Here is a 15,970-nt window from a genome sequence, read left to right as displayed (position 1 = left end):
GGAAGATCAAATTCAGAAAAGTCATGGAAGAACAGAAAACAGAAAACGAACGGAGAAGCCGAAAAGAAGATGTAAAATTGGCCATGTACTGGGCGGCAATCTCGTCGGCCAGAAGTAGGACTGTTTTTCCTCACATCAGGAGCCGGCCCTGATGTGTTCGCCGCGGAGCTCCCTCGACACTCGACTCAACGAGTCCGCCATCTAAGCGCTGAAGGTCGAGTTGATCGGGCCGAACTTGATGTTGGAGAAGGTGACGGAAGCGTCGGGGTGCGCCGCCTCAACCGTCTTGGGGTCACCCTCGCCGGTCTCGCAAGTGCCGCGGGCAACACCGGGGTCGGTCACCGTCGCGTTGGTGGGGTAGTGGCTATCCAGCCACTCCATGCTGGAGTAGGAGTCATCCCACAAGCTCATGATGAGGACCATGGATGACAGGGCGTCGCCCATCTTGGTGAGGCCATCGTGGTCGCCGAAGATGTCCTCGTCCCCAAAGGCCGTCTTCTGGGCCGTGCAGAAGTCGGAGGTGATCGAGTTGCCGGAGACGCCACTGATGTCGGACGCGGCGTTGGCAATCACGATGCCGTTCTGCACGTAGTAGCGGCGGATCTCGGACAGGGAGCCGGAGCTGCCCTTGATAAATTGGGTGACGACCGTCATCTTCGAGTTAGAGTCGACGGTCTTCCCGGGGCCGAAGAAGGTCTTGTTGCCCATGCGGTAGGTGTTGAAGTCGCAGCCGTCCGGGTCGCAGGTGCCCGCGTAACGGCTGGAGGAGTAGGTTCCGCCGCAGGCGTCGCCCTCGCACATTACCTGGGTGACTGAGTCGCAGGGGTGCGGAGTGAATGCAGTTGAGATCTTGTTCGCTTCCCAGATGTCCATCTCCGGGCAGCAGGAGCCGTGGTTGCCGACCCCGGAGTTGGAGTTGCTGGTCGAGGGGGTCCAACCTTCCACGTTTGCCTGGTTTATCTAACGTCAGCTCGGTTTGAGGTGGTAGTCCAGTGGGTAACTAATACTGACCTGTCCGTCAATGAATTTCAGATCCCGCGGGCACTGGGAATCGCAGTATCCTGTTCCGTATTTGGCACCGGCTTTGTTGGCCGGGAATCGGGACACTCCACCGTCGGCGTCCATGGCGGTGAAGTACAAGGCTCCGTTCAGTCCACAAGGGAGATTGGACACGTCGACATCGAAGGTAAACTCGGCGTCCAAGAGGTCGAATGTCTGATACTTCTCATCGCTGGTGTCCATGAGGTAGAGACGCGAGCCGACATTGGACCCGGTGACGAACTTGAGCGTCAACGCATCACCGCTGGTGGTGACTCCGTAGGTGCCTTCATAGTCGGCGCCATCCAGAGCACAGTTCGAAGCACAGGTCTCATCATCGGGGCACAAAGTGGCATCCCACTGCGGAGCGTGTCAGTCAATTGCTGCAACAGAGCGGGTGCTTTCACACGACTTACAGTGTTCCCAGTGTAGCAGTTTGTGTAGCCCTCCACAGAGTGAACCCAGCGCCAATTGGAATCAATGACCACGGAAGCACTCTGCTCTGTGCAGCTGCCAGCAGCAGTACACTTCTGCCAGGTCAAAGCAGGATGAGTCTCAGCAGTCGAGGTTCCGGCCTGTTGAGCGCGAGCGGCGCTCCAGAGCGCAGAGAAGAGCAAGGCGCGTTGATACATTGTTCTTGGATACTTCGCTGAGTCGGTTGTTGTTTGTGCTTGATTGTCTGTCCTGCAGAGATGTTGGACTGACTTGACTGGAAACTTCTTGCCCTTTATACCTCTATTGATCGCTCGAAGCCATCGTCCTTGAATGGTACTGAATGCCAAATCTGTCTCGCAACGGTACAACGGACCGCTATACCGTCGAGAGAATGTTTCGGAATATAGTTGCTTTCCTATTTCGTGCAGCAAGAACTACCTCCGTCCCATAGAAAGGCAGTGAGCGCCTCGCCATGTCCGGAAAGTGGATCCAAGGCGGCAAGTACCGTGTGCTGATGAATTCAATTGACTTAGTCCTGGGCTTCTTGATCCACAGGGTTTCAAGATTGCAATGCCGGAGATTACTCCGAGCTATTTCAGTCACCTGCAATGTCCTGGTTCTGCGAGTTCGATCCTGCTATACAAGCTGGCTAGCTGTTCAGGCCGCATCGGGTGCGGAGTGTCATGCCAGAAAGATTGATACCCTGATTCTTCGTCTCTGGAGCGGGTTTAGTCTCAGGTTAGTTTCACTTTGAGCACAGCACTCTACTGAAAGAAGCGATCGTTTTTGTTTCCCGTGAAACATAAGTAGAAAGCTTCAATCTGAGGTAAGTTGTAATGGCTCGATAGCAGGACTATGAGTCGAGGTGACTGTCTCAATTGTATCCTGGTTGTCATCAAAATGATTGGGTTGATGTTCGATTAATCATTATGCGAACGGCGATGTGGCAGATGTGGCAGATGTGGCGTTGGTTGGGCGTCGACCGGTCCCTCATGCATCGGTGACCCTAATTAATTAATTCAATATGTTCAGGATTCACTTTGACCTTGTCAATCGTCGGAGTGCGGGGAACTAGATTCCATCAATGACCTCGACCTCTGGCTTGAGCATAGCATCCGTCTTGCAGGTGGCTGAACGGGGGGCGCCTTTGGCTCCGATCAAAGCCGATAGGAGCATCGATTCTAATTGGACCCCTCCTCATTCCACCTCATCTCACTTAACTCGCTTCAAGGTTTCCCCACAATAGACAAGAGGGGCGGCTGCGGGTTGGCATCTCAGACACTTTGATGTTTCATGGCGGTATGATACATCGCTCTATGTCGGAGAACCAGCAGACAACAACTTGTTTCTGTAGCCGCTTTCATCCCTTCATTTCCTGATCTCATTCAAAGCTCATTTTTGACAGCAGCGAATGTGGGGGAGTTTCGAGGCAGAAGGACATATTTTTCTCGGTATATCAAGCCAAAAGGTAGGGGTGCTACTGAGTTCATCGTCTGATGGAGCCGGCATAAGCCATGGCGCTGTACCTTGCAGATCGCTTCCCGGTTATGGCTAGAAGCCGTCTAACGGCTGTCCAGTTCAAGTGGGTAGTTATCTCCATTTAGCCGGGAATGCCCTTTTCAGGAGTACACGGAGGTAATCTCCGCGTTTTTGTCGAGACGGGAATTTGTTGAGGCTGCTGCTGACTGGTCTTATTCTCTATGGGGAGCGCTTCTTCGGCAATGTCTTTGTTGCCTGTTGCTGTGCGTGTTGCCAAGCTGGTGTACATCCTCATGCACAGAGCCCTCGGATCTCATGACTTTTAAACCTTGGCGAATTGGTCTTACCCACGCGCATGGACAGAAAGAAGGCCTTGGCGAATGTTGATACCTCACATGTTGACTAGGATGGTGTACCCTCATGGTACTGTGCATGGATATTCTCGGGACTGGGGTGCTGAAATAATATTGTCGGTCCGGGTATCTATCCTCCACATGATTTTCTTCTTTCCTAAGTTATGACTGCCTGGAGTTATTTGGTGATTTCTCGGCATTGAGCCATCCCTGTCGTCCGATTCAGCCTCTAGATGTTTCTTGGCTAGGATACCTACGCTTCGGTATGAGGATAAATATTATCGATGATGTGTGAGTCGACGAATACTAACGAGAAGATATCTCGCATGACATCTTTCAGGTAAGAACAAAGACTACTGCTTCTTCTTCTCAAGATAGCCTGATTGAGTATTCCGTAGAGACTTGTCTGCTCTAATGATCATGAAGGGACATTGACTGCTGTTTGATGCCGGTGGAAGAAGCCTCGGCTGTGGATGGCACATGACTTGGCTTATCTCTTATCGGAGTCCCGGTGACAATCCTTTGGCCCGAAGAGGAATAGTCAGCTCGAGGTCAACAAGTGGTTAACATCCACCATCCACCACATCCTTGATGTCTGCCAACTTCTTACCTTCTTGTTGTTGCTCGATTTCCATTCTATTCAGCCTGCATTTCTTTATTCACTTTTAGCCACCCCTTGCATTCTTCTTTCTTGTAGTTTTGCATTATATCATAGACATCATTCATAGACAAGAGACATGGCTTGGTACAATCAGACCGTCGACTCACTCTCCGATTTCTTGGCAAGCCACCGCAGTCAACTTCCCCTCCTGGCCGCGACAGGGGCCTCGTTGACTGCGGCTTTTATCCTGCGCTCGTTTCTATCGGACTCTCAGCCGGAGGGGAATGTCTATCGTTCCCCTCTGGACAAGGTTAAGGCCTTGTCGGATGCGGAAAACCGTGAAACTCCTCTGCCTATCGATGTTCTTCCCGGGGCCCGGGATGTTCCCACCAGCTTTGGTGGCTCAATGCGTGTATATGAGTGGGGCCCGGAGGATGGCCCCAGGGTCCTTCTGATCCACGGCATTACGACCCCTTGTATTGCATTAGGCGGGTTAGCCCATGCCCTGGTCGATCGAGGGTGCCGTGTAATGCTTTTCGATCTGTAGGTGAACTGCCGAACGGCGCCACAATAAGGATTACTAACAGGAGCCTCTAGTTTCGGAAGAGGCTATTCCGATTGTCCCTCGGATCTGCCACAGGACGGCACGTTGTGGAATCGACAGATTTGGTCTGCCATCAACTCGTCGCCTATCTTCAAGAAGCCTGGGGATCTCTGCCTGGTCGGCTACTCACTCGGCGGCGGTATCGCGGCGAATTTTGCGGCTTTCCATCCTCAGGCTATTTCCTCGCTGGTTCTCCTTGCGCCTGCTGGTTTGATTCGTGATTCTCGGATCAGCTTCCAATCTCAGCTTCTCTACTCGCACGACTGGATACCAGAGAAACTACTGAAGTTCTTCGTCCGCCGTCGCCTACGCGCAGGTCCGTTGACATCCAAGCCTGCGAACAAGAAGCTCAGCGCAGAAGATGCGTTGGTCGAAGAACTTCCCAATCAAGGTGCGACGGAGGTGCAGCGATTGTCTCGGGCTTACCCACATGTGAATGTCCCCAGCACAGTCAAGTGGCAGGTGGATGAGCATCCCGGTTTTGTGCATGCTTTCATGTCCAGCATGCGTTTTGGGCCCATTCTGCAGCAGCGCCAACTGAAAGTATGGAAGCAGCTGGGAGACTGGCTTGCCGCGGGGAAGAAGGCCGGCTCGGATGCGATTCCCGGTCTTCCCCATGACAAGGTTCTCATCATGTATGGTGAGCACGACGCAGTCATTGTGAAAGACGATCTCGTGCCCGATGCCACTGCAGCACTACAAGGCCTCGCGAGCTTTAAGTCATACGATGCGGGCCATGAGTTTCCAAGCACAAAGTACGATGATGTGGCTCAATACATGATGGAATTTCTGCAGCTCAATGCTTCGACAAATGGAAATATCTGAGAGGAATGGCCCTATTATGATGACCCCGACATGTCTCTCTCATCTTCCCGATATATGCTGTTCGGCAGCGCCCTGCGATGAACAAGATCTCTAATAGACTCTGTACATAGACAAATCTTCCTGCTATTCATACTTTCTCACGTTTCAAATATTCGCATCATACTGTGACCTGCGATCAAGCATCTCTATCGTTTCCCCAGAATCTTTTCTGTCGCTTCGAGCTGGCTCGAGAGCCGTGACGCGTGCTCGGAGCGATCATGCATTCGTGCTCGCGCAAAGTATGGCTCATCCGCTGCTGGGGACTGCGTGAAGCGCTCCACTATACCTCCGCTGGTGCCATCCGGAATGCGGCGCAGATTATCAGCGCTGAGACTGTTGCTGACTCCGTTGCCAGTTCTATTGACAGCTGTCAGCATGGGCAGAGCAACAAGAGTGACATGAATGACTAACTTTTGTGTTTGCTTGTGTTCGGAAGACATTGCTGATGGTTTGATACAGGGTTGATCTCGGCGGTAACAGATGTGAGATATGGAAGACCGCAGCATAAGGATATCTTGGAATAGTTTGCAGGCACTCAAGGCGAGGAAAATTGTCCAGTCAATGAACTGTGATGTGTGGCTATAAGTGTTGCGGTAGAGGTAGGTCTGTGGGGTTTGCTGATGCTGACGATATCAAGCAAGGACGGTTGAAATCTGCCTTTATATACCCGACGAGACTACCACCAAGCATCAAGCTTTACTGACGCTGACGAGTGAAACAGAGAATGTGAAACAAAAATAGACCAGGATGGCTTTGACGCAAACTGGGATACAACGGCCCGGGACCGAAAGTGGTGAGATTACAGCCACAAAAGTCGCGTGAAGATGGAAAGAGGAGGCCTTGCAACGTAACTTGTGTGACATAGGAAGATACAGATCTTCGGTTCGTCTCTTGCAACCGACTTGTGATTTCACCACGAGCAAGGCAAACCGGTTTTGAACGGCCTGGGAGTTCAAGGAAGGGCCCGGAGTTACCGTTTGTGTCGCTCCCTATGTGCCACGAATGGTAGCTAAAGTTTTCGATCGAGATCTGTCGAGCTGCTGCGTCCAACCAGACGAAGTAAAACAGGGAGAGCTCGGGTTGTCCCCAGCGTCTAGGGAAATGATTACCGAGTCAGCTTAGGGAGGATAGACGCATGAGTCGGATTCTGCATGGCTGAGCTCGATAGGCGTACTCCGGGGAACCTATGAACGGTCGTCAGCATGGCGCATATCGGACACATGAACCGAATGAGGGAGTGAATGATCATTCAGCATGCATACTCAGATGCTATGCTGGTCATGACGGCCAGTCAACGACGCTTGTTATTGGCTGTCAAAGACATCCGGGCAGGGGGTCCGGAAGGGCTGAAACCTCGACATGCGATCCTCGCACCCCGCTTGAGAAAGTTGTGTCATGGATCTAGGCCTTGTGGAGCCAAGGACCGCTCCGTACTGAGGCAGATACTATCAATGTCATGGTCTCGAGTGCGGTCTTAGACCAGGGATCACACGATTTGCACCTAAGTGAGAAGGGACCAGGGATTGAGATCTCTGCGAATCGGCTGTGACCCACCGATACGGTCAAAACGGGGTCGATCCCATCAGAGTAATCACGCACTGCCCCAGGGGATGGCAACGTCAGTCCTTTTGGCCCTGACTCTCTCACGCTGCTGCATCTCCCACCTTACTCCTACCTTGTTTTCGGCCTTAACCTTATTCAGCCACGATTAGCTACGTCGTAAGCTAACGGCCCCTGTGCCTCCGACATAATAACGGTATCATTGCATTGGCTACAAGTATGTACGTACGTACATTTGGCACGACTTGGCAGATGACAATGAATCAGGGTGCAGGCGCAGTTAAACTAACTTCTGCCGCAATGCCTGTAGGTTAGAGAACATCGACGAGCAAAACCTACGCCGTTTTTGTGACTTGGTTACTCTCAGCTTTGCCCTCTCTTCGGTCGGCTGAAAATTCGGAACTATCTGTCTTCTGTCTTGGCTACTGATCACCTTTGATCTTGCCGATTTTTTTTTTCTCTGCATTCCTCCTCGTCAAGGAATCCAGTCATGCTGACATCACGACCCTGGCAAAGCGTTGCTCCTGAAATTTCACGATTGATTGTGCTGCGCCGGAATGGGAGTCTTCAAAGCTAAGCCTCGTTCTACCCTAGCTTGCTGCCGCCGGACAGTGCGTGTACGCCTCAAAGTACGGCTCCTCATTCCATTCTGGTGGTCAAAAAGGGGATTTCTACGACGGATCACGCGAGAAATGAGCTGAGGTGGACCGCAAAAAAGCAATTGGCAGTTCTATAATTGGCCGCAAATCCCGGCGCCCGATATGACTACAGCAAATAATGGCGAACTATGGATTTCTCACGAGCTGAACCCTGCACCAATGGACAGAGCTCATTGTACCTTATTGGTGAACGGCAGCGATCGACGGAAGTGGACCCGAGCCTGGCTGCCTCCTTAGCATGGAGTTACCACAACGCTGGGTTCGCGTCGCAAAGGCTTTATTTATGCTAGTGCACAGCACAAAAATTGAGTAAACTCAGGGCTTTCGGGTACGGGAGCCGAAAGGGGCTTGCAACAGGCTTTCTAACTTACTCCTGGTGTTTTTTGTTTTCTTTTGTGTTTCACTTGTTCATCTCGCACCCTCCCCCTGAATACGCCCGCTCCGTTTACGGTCACCCCCTTGCTGCTTTCTCCGCGGGCAGGTGTCGGAATCAATAGTCTCCGTGCTCTGCGAGAACCATAACGCGGGGATATTGACTATCTCGGACGCAGCTCCGAGAGATTTATCGATGCATTGCTTGCCCTTGAAGCGGGTTGCTTTCCTGAACCCGAAACTAAACAAGCTCATGGTCTTTGTTACCAAGTTCGACGATTCCCCTGCCTAGAAAGAACTGGACGCAGACAATAATACCCCTGTGCTGCCTTTCTTACAAGGCCATAACCGTACGCCTTGTCTGTCTAATCGAGATTAGTATCTGCATCAAGTGGATTGCTTTCCCTTGCAAGGCATGCTTGGCCTAAGCTCTGGCAACCTTATCTCTCTTAGCGATGATCCACCAACATCATAATCATGCGGTCTGAGCTTTCCTTGGCAGGAATCTGGCGGTCCCCACCAGCCTAACTAAACCTTGAATTCATGTGTGTTTTTCACTCGGTGAAATTGAGAGATAATACCAGCTACTATCTGCTGTGAGGGTGATCGAGGGAAGCTTGAGGATTCTACGATTAGTCCAAGCCAGCTGAAGACTTCCAAAAAAAAAGGTCTGCGAGCTTGGCGATGCTGTAAATCACTCAGACCATCTCGCGTGTACGGAGTTAACGCTGCCATGTTACGAACCGAGCCGGAGAATGGCAGCTGCCGTGCCGAAAGCAACGTATGGACCTTCAACGGTAAGGAGCGACTGCTTGCCAGGGGCTGTATCCATTGCGTGGCTCTTGGAGTTGAGAACTCGATTATCAGTCAACTCAAATCAGCACTCATAACACCAACTCTGGCGCTTGTCGGCTCTAGGACCGCCCCTCGTCGATCTTGTCCAAATGAAAGCGTATGAAACGGCGTGGCCGGACTTCGGGAGGATGATTATTTCTCCTGCATTTCTCTCCCATATACATCACGCTTTTGCTTTTTCAATCCGCAAAAAGCATCCTGTCTTGGCCTTTTTCGTTCCTTTTTCACGCGGCCCCTTTCAACCGCCACCAAATGACCATGACAAGCAGTCGTCACTCCCGCCTACATGCGCAGCAGGGTAGATGAAACAGCCGCGCAAAGGCCTTTACGTCAACCGACAGGAACGAGATGACGCCAACGCTGATGAGTTCTTCAAGTGCATGCAGGTCTAAGACGGCTGTTTTTGAATATTTGCACGGAGTACTCCGTATCTGATTTTTGTTGCTCCCTTTCCGCCCTTTGCATCTTCTCCTTTTCCCGTCAGGCATGCACCCACGGCATACACTTTAGGCAATGATTTACCTCCCTTTTTCTGAACCTACAAACAGGTCTCATTTGTAGGAGACAAATAAGTTATTTCCCGAGCCGCGGCCCCTTCAACCTCCGAGTGTCCGACTAGCCACCAGCACCCCCCTTAATGAACAAGGTTCTCAAGAGCGAAGAATGAGTACTCAGCCTCTGCTAATGTTGGGGAGGCTTAGACACGTTACACAGACATCTCCAAGCGAAGAGGTCCGACTTCCGATATCACGTCGACTTCGTATCGCTTCCTGTTTAAAGAATGTCGAATACGTGATGACTTGCCGGTTCATCCGGCTGAGAATTATCTAGCCCTGACCACTACCTTTCACCAGCCAACCCCTGGACCCTTGAATGGTTCGTGACGACCCTCAAGTGGAGCTAACGGCCTTGAATACGTACATACACCCTTACGATTCTCCACGAACGGCGGGGCTTGCTTTTTAGTGCATCACATCTGCTTATTCACGAGCGCGAAACACTTTCGCTTCTTCTTACCGTCTTAGGACGGAGTCACAATGGACGAATGCGCTAATGCCCGACCCTTGAAAGCTATGAAACATGTATTGCCAGCCCGGCATACCTGGCCATTGTTCGCTAGGCCCAGAATTACAATCTCAAGAGTGAACCTCGATGGCGCTACGCTAGCGCATGTCTCAACTGTCAGCACACGTACGCCATATCAGACTTATCGGGTCTACAGAAAGCATTGCTAGCATGCGACACGGGATCATCCATGCAAATGCAATGCAGCAATGATGGGCTCTCTCGACTGAATGCCAGTCCAACATGCTGGGGGGCATTGTGATTCTGGGCTGGTGCGTGATGCGGTCTGCAGAAACCCATGGTACGATGGGCAGCATGTGCTGGACAACTGATTGAGAAATGCACTTGATGACATCGATGTGATATCTGCAGGCTTCCGATGCTGCCAGTGACTCGGAATGCGCAGTAGGCTCGTCTGATGAGCCAGTGGGTCTCGAGTGCAGCATAGCTGGCTCAACCCCACGCTTCTCGTGTGAGATACCCAGAATGTGATAACGGTTTTTTGCCGTTTCATCAAGGGTTCCTGATCGTGGAGACTCATGAGATAAGGCATGGGCGCTCACCTGATCGTTTCGACATTTCAAGGCGCGTGATCCATGTTCGCGGGTGGGTTCAAGCAGGCTGCAAGCCAAGGCAGGAGATCCATTTGTCATCCAAAGACAAGCATGCATTCAGTTGTCGAAGTCCACCCGATTGAAGGAACTTAGCCCGATTGCAGGATAACAAAGCTGTCAACGTCCGCACGTCCACAATTCCGGCATTTGACCATTAAGATAATCATACACTGCGAGGCCGAAGCCAAGAAGCCTGTAGTGACTCAAACCACACGCGTAGATCCCTATCTATGCCCCACATTTGAATCATAAATCTAGAATGCTTGTGCCCACATGATCGGAGCCGACGAGCAACACCTTACTAGAAGATTACAGTTAAAAGGGTGGAGCCCGTAAAACAATGCAAGGCAACTGATAAGGCAACGGGAGGGTTGGCGTAGCTCTTGTCCTTCCCAGTATAAGGCCAAAGACTGTCTGACTCGTTTGCAGAGCTTCGCTCCAAATCAAGAAGGGGCTTGCCCCTCAGAGCTAGCCTTTGATTATGCCATTCATGTCGTCAGTCGGCTATCCTCGGATGCAGGCCTGAAGGCTGGAGATGGGTGTATGCAACCGACCCAATGCACACCTCCAGCAACAGGTTTATCTTGCGGAATCTGGGCTGTGGATGCATGCAGCCCGTTCTTTTACCCCATGGATATCCGCTGCATGCGCTGCAGAAGCATGCAGAGTGTTCTCAATTCCTAAATCTGAATGGTAGACACCCAAAGCAAGGCATCGTCGCGAGACGTCGATCCTCTGCGGATCGCTCCAGTTATCGGGCTGGATCTAATCACTGCTTTTGATGGACTTCTCTTACGAGCCGGAGTTGTGTACGAGAGGTTGTGTGGGATGAAGAGAACCGCGGGCAACAGTTCTACTGCTCTGGTCACCATTATGGTTGTTGTTGTTGCGGTGGAGGGGTGGTCTGGCTCGAGGCCACGGGTCTGGGCTCTGGGCTCTGGAGGCTTGTGATGGCGAATATAGCACGAGCATGACGCACTATAGTTGGACTCTCTTGTGACCTATCTTGTATTCTGCAAGATATCGTGCTGGGAACAACAAGGCCCCTAAGCAGTAGTCTCTCCGAGCTGGTTTGTAAACCTGGAGGCTCGTGACACCGTGGATGCTGCTATCATGCATGCCTTTGTGGGAGACTCAAAAGTGGCTGGCTGCTATGAGGGCATTTGAGAATGCCGGAAGATAGCTATCGTGATAAAGTGAGAGATCAGAGAATCAATGTGAAGAGCCGACAAAGTAATGGATCGACTACAGAGTCATGACTTAAGTTGATTGTTGTAGTTTTAGCTGAGAGTATACTTAGTATGGCAGGCAACTTCTGCCTCAGGCACCCAGCCCCTCACGTGGCGCCTAATCCTTGTTGGTAAGTTGAACTTATCGCAACACCTCCACCATCACTCTCTCCTCTATCTACACGAGGCTACATGTTTTTCAATAGCTGTGCAAATCAATAGACTTGGATCTCTTAGGGCAAGGCCTTGCTCTAGCTCGAATCATCGCCAGCATCTGCTGAACGGCCATGCGTCGACTCTGCGGGGTAAAACACCTTTGTTAGTCGATTGGGCGCTGTAGTCCCGTACGGCCTCTTGGTTTGGATGAATCATCAATATCTAGGTATACTTCCAAGAAAATCTAAGTCCTATTACATCTTAAACCCAAGTAAACAACTGGCTAACACATTTCCGTAGATCCGAAAAGCCGAAGCGCGCGATACATACACACCAAGCATGGATTCCAAAGCATCAACATCCTCAGCATCATCATCATCATCATCACTCAGCAGTATCCAGAAAGCCGTCTGGAGCGGCAAACTGCCGCTGCACATCACCCTGGCCCCGTCCGAAAGCCGGACCTTTGACCAGACAGACCCATATCTTGTACTTCTCCTCCAGGATATCCTTTTTCTGTCCGGACCACGGATAAAGACGCTAACCAAGAGCCCAACAGATCTCCCACCCGCGCCTCGCATACCTCCCCTCTCTTCTCCCCCGACTACGGGACTTTTTTGCATCTTCCCTGATTCATCCTACCTCACGCCCGCATGAAGGCTGGTTCTCCTTCGAGGGCGTCCCCCTGAAATGGCACTACCCCATCGGACTCCTGTATGACCTCTACGCGGGCGCCGACCCGGCCTCGAAGGGTGGTGATGGTGGTGGTGGTGGTGGTGGTTCCCCCTCCGCCACTGACGAAGACCCCCTCCCCTGGCGACTGACCGTGCATTTCAGCGACTGGCCCGACGAGGAGCTGGTGCGGCTCGACGCCGACGGGATGGTCATGCACGACGCGTTCATCAACAGCGTCAAGGAGGCGGATTTCCTGCGCAACGGTACGGCGAAGGGGATCATGGCGCTGTCGAAGGAGGATTCCGCTGGGCTGTGGACGGCGGTGAGAGATGGTATGCTTGCCCTTTCTTCCCCGAATTTCTTCTTGAGACAATCTGATTGCATTTGATATATGTAACCTGTACCTGGACAGAAGAACTAAGATGGAGAATAGTGGACCTCCCCTCCTTTCAACGGATATCCAACATCCTCCTCCCGCCGCCCAACCAACCCTTCCGCAACGTCCCCGTCCGCTTCTTCCTGCCGTTGCCCCCGGACTCCGACTCCCCCTCGTTGAAGGTGGTCCAGTCGCCCATCCCGCCGGTGATCGCCCCGTCGTCGGCATCGTCCGCGGCCGCGTCGACCATGAGTATCGCGGCGAGTCAGTCGATGCTGGCCGCCGCACGGGGAACGCCGCAGATCCAGACGATCGGGTCGGCGCTGCATGCGCTGCTGCCGAATCTGTTTCCGAGTCGCAGGACGCCCGTGCTGGCGAAGCCGGTGCTCCATGGGGCGGCGGTGCCGATGGCGGCGCCGGTGGAGGAGCTGGTGCGGTGTTCGGCGTATGGCGATGGGTGGGTCTATGTTGTTGTGAGGATGATGGGGTAGGTTGCGTTGTGTTGGGGGGCAGGGGACAAGGGGGTAAAGGGGCGTCGGCGTCTTTGGGGGAAGTTTGCTTTGCCTCTTCGGCTAGCGATGCTTTGGGAGAAGGCCTTCAAATATCGAATGCTCCAACGAGCTTGTCATCCTCATCAATAGCGTTGGAATCTTCCTGTTCGTCCTCGGTCGTTGTCAATCGATGAAGGTCCACTAGATACAGTGAAGCTTGTCGGAGTCACGATCTTAGCGAGAGATCTCAAGGATCTGTTCTTGAATGATGTAAAAGTGCCGACGTAGGAATCTGTATGCGTAGTCGAACCCGGTGACGTTCGACTTTCGGTACTGCACCGTTCACACGTGCTTTCAAGAGTATTAGCTACCTACCCATGCATACAGACCAATTTACTTCCTTCCACATCCTCTCCATAACATCCCCCGATACCCCTAATTGAACCCGTACGCAGCGAACTCAGGATTCATCCAACCCAACGGCATCTGCGTATTGAACAGCTGCCACATAAGCCAGTCGCTCGATGCGCTGTTTCCCGGATCCAGAATCCCTGAAGCCTCTTGGTTCATGCCGTGCGCCAAGAAGCTCTCCTGGGTAGAGGTGTGACCTGTTTCCATGGCCCCATTCGTCGCGGCGCGGGCCACTGCCGGCGTCGATGGAATGCGAACAGGTGAGGTGCCAGCAGCCACTCCCTGTGATACAGCCCCATCCCCAGCATCGTTGGTCTGGAACAGCGGCTCGCACAGACGCGCAAGCGACGTCAAGAGGTCGAGGAGTTTCTGGAGGTGCGGATCATGCTTACACTGCGACAGGGTTTTGACGATGCTTTGCACGAGGTCGTAATCGGATCGGTCTAGGGAGCCGATGATGTTGCAGAAGAGAACGAAGAAGGGGCTTAATGGGTAGAATAGTAGGGTCCTTATGCTGTAGTCAGTAGCCATAGTTTTCTTTTTGGCGGTGTGGTACTGTACGCACCATGTGAAAAACGACGGGTATGGATCGTTGAAGCCCGGCATCTCGGCGTGGTGCTGCTGGAGATACTGGAAAGCTTCCAGCGATCGTCGCGCGCAGAGCAAGGTCTCCTTGTGGACCATCGGGCTGAAGGAGCACCGCAGCCGGGTCCGGTAGATCTCCACGAGCACGGCATAATAGCAGAAATCGGCACCGATCCAGTCCAGCTCGATGGGTCTGTGGGTTGAGCTGCGGTTCTGCGCAGGTAAACACCTGGGGTCAGTCGAATGGTGACGATGCGGGTTGTGGAAAGCCTTACGCCTTGGAAGTCTGGGAGGAGTCGTCGCATCCTGGTCTCGAGACTGTCGATGACTTCCATGATTTGTCGGTTCGATTTGCGTTTCTCGTGAGCGGGTATGGAGAGTAGTTCGCCTTGGATTTGAGCAATCTCAAGACAGGTCCGAAAGAGGGAGCCGTATGGTAGCGAGGAGTCGAAGCCGACGAGATCTGTTGGAGGAACTAGAAGGTCCGGTAGGGAGGTGGGTCGGCCCATCAGCGAACTAAGTGACTTGTCGAGGAAAAAGCACCACAGCAGCGCGTTGTGAATATCCTTCTGCACCGCGGAGGGTGAGGGGCTGTCTTGAGTCCTGTGGTAGCCGAGCGCTGTGATTTGACGAGCGCAATACGAGTTGAGTATCCAACATTGGTTGACTCGACCCAGATGTTGCATCAGCAGGGCCTAGATGCGGAGCACGTTAACGATCTTGCGTGGCACCTTTGGCCTGCGCACACGACTCACGCTAGACAGTAGAGCCTGTATGAAAAGAAGGCTTGGAGGAGCGAGGATGTCGAGTTTGTGAATGCTCTGCACTGCTGCAGCTATGTAGATGGAGGCGGATTGAAAGAGCCGCCGTTTAAGCGTGGAGCTGGTTGTGCTTCTGGCCAAGTTGAAAAAGTGGAATATTGCCTTGACGTAAATGCAGACGGAGAGTCGGTGGAACACCTGGCCCTTGCAGTTTTCATCAAGTACTTCCGCAGCCATTCTTTCATATGACTCTTCTGAGATATGGTCGGGCCACTGATAACCTTCCCTACTTGTTGACCCTGAAGACCATTCAGTTGGTGATGCTGTGAGATGAGATAGACTATAGTTACCAGGAAGCAGCATGAAGATCAGCTCTTGCGGCGGGGCCTCTGGGACCGCAATGCTGGGATCTACAGAAAACCCCTCTTCGGCAGATGTGGTTGATTCCACAGGCACCGAATCCGCCATCTGACTGACTAGATCGAGCGCGGCCTTGAGAACAGACTGCTGTTCATGGCTGATATGTCGACAGTCATCGAGTACTACTTCAATGATACTTCTGGCTTGCACCGCGTGATAGTTGGAGCTGTCGGTGCCAGCAGGCGAATTGAGGTCACCACGGGAGGTCTGCTCATGTTCGCCCGGCATGTCAGCTCGTGGCTGCTTGGATAGTCTCTGTTCCTCTGATCTTATCTCAGAGCTGGCTCCAAGGTCGGGTTGTCTAGCCCTATTCACTGATCAGCCGGCTGGCATAGAGGCCAGAGTTGGGGAAGAGGTTGCACCCTTG

General features: G+C 52.5%; 5 protein-coding genes across 5 annotated transcripts; 2 read left to right on the top strand and 3 right to left on the bottom strand.

The window, feature by feature from the left end:
* Positions 1 to 201: 201 nt before the first annotated feature.
* ASPACDRAFT_23767 (glycoside hydrolase family 7 protein) lies at positions 202 to 1,670 on the bottom strand (the record flags this gene model as incomplete). The annotated part of the gene is made up of 3 exons (XM_020199224.1): positions 202 to 951; positions 1,012 to 1,398; positions 1,455 to 1,670. The coding sequence occupies 3 exons, from the start codon at positions 1,668 to 1,670 to the stop codon at positions 202 to 204; spliced, it is 1,353 nt and encodes a 450-aa protein (XP_020059320.1).
* Positions 1,671 to 4,042: 2,372 nt separating this feature from the next.
* Positions 4,043 to 5,335, top strand: ASPACDRAFT_23252 (alpha/beta hydrolase; the record flags this gene model as incomplete). Its single annotated transcript, XM_020199180.1, has 2 exons — positions 4,043 to 4,449; positions 4,504 to 5,335. The coding sequence occupies 2 exons, from the start codon at positions 4,043 to 4,045 to the stop codon at positions 5,333 to 5,335; spliced, it is 1,239 nt and encodes a 412-aa protein (XP_020059319.1).
* A 185-nt stretch (positions 5,336 to 5,520) lies between these two features.
* Positions 5,521 to 5,814, bottom strand: ASPACDRAFT_40295 (uncharacterized protein; the record flags this gene model as incomplete). Its single annotated transcript, XM_020200731.1, has 2 exons — positions 5,521 to 5,731; positions 5,786 to 5,814. 2 exons carry the CDS (start codon positions 5,812 to 5,814, stop codon positions 5,521 to 5,523), a joined length of 240 nt encoding a protein of 79 aa, XP_020059318.1.
* Positions 5,815 to 12,039: 6,225 nt separating this feature from the next.
* On the top strand, positions 12,040 to 13,426 carry ASPACDRAFT_1886008 (autophagy protein 5; the record flags this gene model as incomplete). Its single annotated transcript, XM_020198408.1, has 4 exons — positions 12,040 to 12,110; positions 12,185 to 12,373; positions 12,444 to 12,891; positions 12,993 to 13,426. The coding sequence occupies exons 2-4, from the start codon at positions 12,224 to 12,226 to the stop codon at positions 13,424 to 13,426; spliced, it is 1,032 nt and encodes a 343-aa protein (XP_020059317.1). The 5' UTR covers positions 12,040 to 12,110; positions 12,185 to 12,223.
* A 435-nt stretch (positions 13,427 to 13,861) lies between these two features.
* ASPACDRAFT_40293 (fungal specific transcription factor domain-containing protein) lies at positions 13,862 to 15,831 on the bottom strand (the record flags this gene model as incomplete). The annotated part of the gene is made up of 5 exons (XM_020200730.1): positions 13,862 to 14,345; positions 14,403 to 14,635; positions 14,698 to 15,117; positions 15,178 to 15,482; positions 15,534 to 15,831. 5 exons carry the CDS (start codon positions 15,829 to 15,831, stop codon positions 13,862 to 13,864), a joined length of 1,740 nt encoding a protein of 579 aa, XP_020059316.1.
* Positions 15,832 to 15,970: the final 139 nt, after the last annotated feature.

Source organism: Aspergillus aculeatus, assembly GCF_001890905.1.
Source record: "Aspergillus aculeatus ATCC 16872 unplaced genomic scaffold ASPACscaffold_3, whole genome shotgun sequence".
Taxonomy (NCBI): Eukaryota; Fungi; Ascomycota; class Eurotiomycetes; order Eurotiales; family Aspergillaceae; genus Aspergillus; species Aspergillus aculeatus.
The sequence above is the reverse complement of the archived record's forward strand: the minus strand, read 5'-3'. Positions and strand labels throughout refer to the sequence as shown.